Genomic DNA, 4,209 nt, shown 5'->3' on the forward strand with positions numbered 1-4,209 from the left:
GTCCTAGTTTCTTGGATGCGCTTTGTTCTGATCTTTATTTTGGGTGCTGCATTGGTGAGTTTATACAACACATGTAATCTGAGTTAACACAAATCGGTATTACAGAGATACAAAATATTTGGGGCTTTTTACGGTATACTCAAGAAACTCAAATCCTCTGTGAATCTTTGATTTAAAGCATTTAATCTGAAATTTCCAGATTTGTTATTTCATATGCTTTAGGGATTTTGAGTTGTTTAATCTGAATATTAAATTCTTGAGTTGTTCATTAGTATAAAAATTTATTGTTAAAATTTGGAATCTGATTTTTGCATCTTGATTTTTCTGTTTTGATTTTATGTGAATATCTTAGAAATCTTGATGCTCTTTGTGTAAGATTTGTGTTTCTAATTTTTGGGAAATATTGATTAAAAATATTAAATCTGAATTTATCTTTACATCTTGTTATACATTGTGTTAATTCAGATTTTTGTTTGAAATTTATTGTTTAGAAACCTAATCTTGAATTGTTCTAGAAATTTTATTGTTGGAATATTAAATCTGAATTTTCTGTTTTAATTGAATTATATTGTGATTAAAATTCAGATTTCTTTTGTTTATTATTAAAAGATTTATCTAGAACTAATTCTGAATTTTATGTGAAATTTTGAGATAAATTTCAAATCTGATTTTTCTCGTTATAACTGTGATATTTTTTTTAAATCAGATTTCTTGGTGTCCATCGATTAGAAAAATAATTGTGTAATATCAAAGCTCCTTGGTGCATTAATTTTAGAGATTTTAATACATATGTCATTGGATTAATTTTCTGCATATGGCATAAATTTGTGGAGCTTAGTTTGATATTACTGTGATATATTTGGTGTGATAGGACACTGTAATTTTGGTTTATTTCACTTGTTACAATTCTGAAAATTCTGTATTGATTGTTAAAGTGGAGTAGTTGCGTGCTGTAAATCTGTCCTAGGTGTGTGGGTGCAACCGTGTGGGTTGGCGACCTTGTGCTTGGCTTGAGAGTGTGTCTCAAGGCTTGGAGCCTCAAGAATCCACTAGGGAGAGTGGAGGTCTTGTGTGAGAAGAGTTGGTGAACTCCGTAGGTTCGGCTTGAGAGTATTCTCAGAGCTTGGAGCAGTGTAGGCACTAGGAAGATTTTTGATATCTTGTTTGATTTCATGTGTGACGCGTGTTTGTAAAACTGGTACACTTGTGATAAATAAAATATCTGCAGCTACTTCAGTCTGGACGTAGCACCCTACTTAGGCTTAGTGGGTGTGAACCAGGATATATCGTGTGTCCTTTGTCTCTCTGATTTAATTTCTGAATATTTTGTTTAGAGACTGACAGTTACACTAATGCTATTATAATTGCTGCGTTTATACTCTATAAGTTGCTAAGGTACGCATTCTATTACTACATTGTTCTTAGCATTGCGAAAAACTATTTTGGGCATATAGGGATTGAAGAAAAATTGTGTAATTGTTTACTGAATTCAAAAAGATTTTGAAAAAGGTTAGAACACCTATTCACCCCCCCTCTAGGTGTTCCGTAAGCGTCCTGTGTAAGAAGCCACTTGCCCAACAAGTGGTATCAAAGCTTCGTGCTCTGAGTGATTGGCTATCTGCCAAAGAGTTAAAGATCCTATGGCTTCTTTCCATCAGGATATTCCTCTTGAGGGTGGTTCCACCTATCGCCCTCCGTTTTTCAATGGGATTGATTATCCCTACTGGAAAACAAGGATGCAGATTTTCCTTGAGTCGGTAGATCTTAAAATTTGGTATATTGTAGAGGAAGGATATCAGCCTCCAACTAGACTAGATGACAATGGTAAAAATATGCTTAAAAAATACACAGAGTTTACTAGAGCAGAATTAGAGAGTGCCCAATACAACTCAAAAGCAAAGAACTTAATAGTTAATGCACTTGGTAAGGATGAATACTACCGAGTATCTTCATGTAAGACCGCACGTGAGATGTGGCTTATTTTAGAAACAACCCATGAAGGTACTAGTGAAGTAAAGCGTTCTAAACAAAATGCATTATCTAGGGAGTTTGAGCTCTTTGAGATGTATGAGGGTGAGTCTATATTTGACATGCAAAAACGTTTCATGCATATAGTTACATCAATGAATGCTTTAAATATTTTTCATGATGATGAACTGTTAGTTAACAAAATTCTGAGATGTCTTACTAAGGAATGGGATGCAAAGGCTTCGGCAATCTATGAAGCTAAAGATCTCTCCACAATGTCAATTGCTACTTTATTTGGAAAGCTTCAGGAGTACGAGTTGGAATTAAACAGAAGGGCTAAGCGTGAGCTTAACAAGAAAAATTCAAAGAGTATAGCTCTAAAATTTTCTTCTTCCCAATCCAAGCAAAGTAAGAAAAGTACCGATACTTCTTCAAGTGAATCAAGCACCGGTGAAGACGATGAAATGACAATGTTCGTGAAAAAGTTTAACAAGTCATTTACCAAGTTCTTCAACAAGAAATTTAACAGAAGGAGAAGAAGGGTCAACAACCCAAGTAGAAAAGAAAGCAACTCAAACAATGCTTGTTTTGAGTGTGGAAAAGAAGGCCACTTCCAAAAGGACTGCCCGAACAAAAAGAATAAATATGATAATGGCAAGTTCAAGAAAGGTAAGAGCAAAAAGAAGAAAGCTTACATGGCATTTTCGGATGACACTTCAAGTACTACAAGCTCCTCATCAAGTGAACAAGCTAACCTTTGCTTCATGACACAAATTGAAAAAGATAAAATTGAGGTATATTCTAGCCACTCTTCCAGTTCTATGTGGGATTCCGATTTGGTATGTGATTCTAATTCAATGTGTAGTTCTAGCACCTCTTGTGATACATCTTCTATGGTAGGTCCATCATATGATGATTTGTTGTATGCTTATAAGTGTTTGCAAGTTGAAAATGAAAAATTAACCTCAAAGGTTAAGAAAATTAAAAATGAGAAAAATTGCTTGCAAGACAAAGTTGATAGTTTGACCACCATTGTAAATGATCTAATGAAAGACAATGAGGATCTTAAAAATGAAAATCTTTTCATGAATTGTCTTGTTGGATCATGTGATGATGTGAACCCCCCTTCCACTATTTCATGTACTAAATGTGTTGAATTATCTAATGAAGTGGATAGTTTGAAGGTAATGGTTGATAGAATGACTAGTGGGAGAGATAACTTGAATGTTCTCCTTGATAGACAAAGGGTTGAGACTACTAAACATGGACTTGGTTTTCAAAAACCTCCCTTTGTTCAACCAAGAAAGACAAACCACTATCCTCCTAGGTTCATGTCTAAGCTACCATTTAAGAAATGTACATATTGTTGCATGAGTGGTCATCTTGTATATCAATGCAATATTAAGAAATATGGCCTAAAAGGAACTAATCTTAAGTGGGTTCCTAAGAGGACTATAAATGTGAGCAACATTGCTTCAACATCTTATGGACCTCAACCTAACACATCTAGCATGTTCTTTAGCCCCAAGGTTAAGAACATGATATATGTTCCTAAGAAAACTTAGTGAGCATGTATGCATCATGTGCCATGGACTGCTTTATTTGATAAATCTTTTTGCACATGATGTCTAGTTGTTGTTTGGTGTTTAATATGACATGCATAGACTATTTTTTAAATATCTTTTGTTGTACATATTCAATATAAATGTTCTATATGTGGATAGAAAGCTTACTTCATGCACTACATGCCTATGTACTTGAATACTCCACCATTTTACTCTTATATTCAATTATATCAAAATAGGACAGCAAGCCTATTTCAATGTATCTTTCACAAATAATGCCTATTAGCAATCATGAATGAGTTATCTTTCATATAATGCCTATTATTCATACTTGTACTATTTGATAAATGCTTGATCTTGCTAATGTGCCTAGAAAGGAAAGTGTGGAAGATTATGTTGTAGGTGTTTGAAAGAAATTGGAAATGAATGAAAACATGAAGATTACATTGAAGATATTGAAAAATTGAAGAACCTCTTAGACTAAGCCCAAAAATTGCAAAGAATCAATACTTAGTACAAGACATGGGTAATTTTTGATATATGATATGCTTGCTATATACCTTATCCATCTTTAATCCTTATTATATGCTATAATTGATTTTGATGATGTCAAAGGGGGAGAAAATATAAATATCATCAAATTGAGCTTATGAGCTTAAGCATATTTTAAGGGGGA

At 33.7% G+C, this 4,209-nt stretch overlaps 1 protein-coding gene across 1 annotated transcript; it reads left to right on the forward strand.

Moving 5' to 3' along the window:
• The first annotated feature begins 1,640 nt into the window (after positions 1-1,640).
• LOC133292880 (uncharacterized) lies at positions 1,641-3,533 on the forward strand. Its single transcript, XM_061491393.1, has 2 exons — positions 1,641-2,864; positions 2,946-3,533. The coding sequence occupies exons 1-2, from the start codon at positions 1,641-1,643 to the stop codon at positions 3,531-3,533; spliced, it is 1,812 nt and encodes a 603-aa protein (XP_061347377.1).
• Positions 3,534-4,209: the final 676 nt, after the last annotated feature.

The sequence above is a fragment of the Gastrolobium bilobum genome, unplaced genomic scaffold (genome assembly GCF_033153095.1).
Source record: "Gastrolobium bilobum isolate Gb01-03AN ecotype WA unplaced genomic scaffold, APGP_CSIRO_Gbil_v1 utg77129, whole genome shotgun sequence".
In the NCBI taxonomy this organism is placed as follows: domain Eukaryota; kingdom Viridiplantae; phylum Streptophyta; class Magnoliopsida; order Fabales; family Fabaceae; genus Gastrolobium; species Gastrolobium bilobum.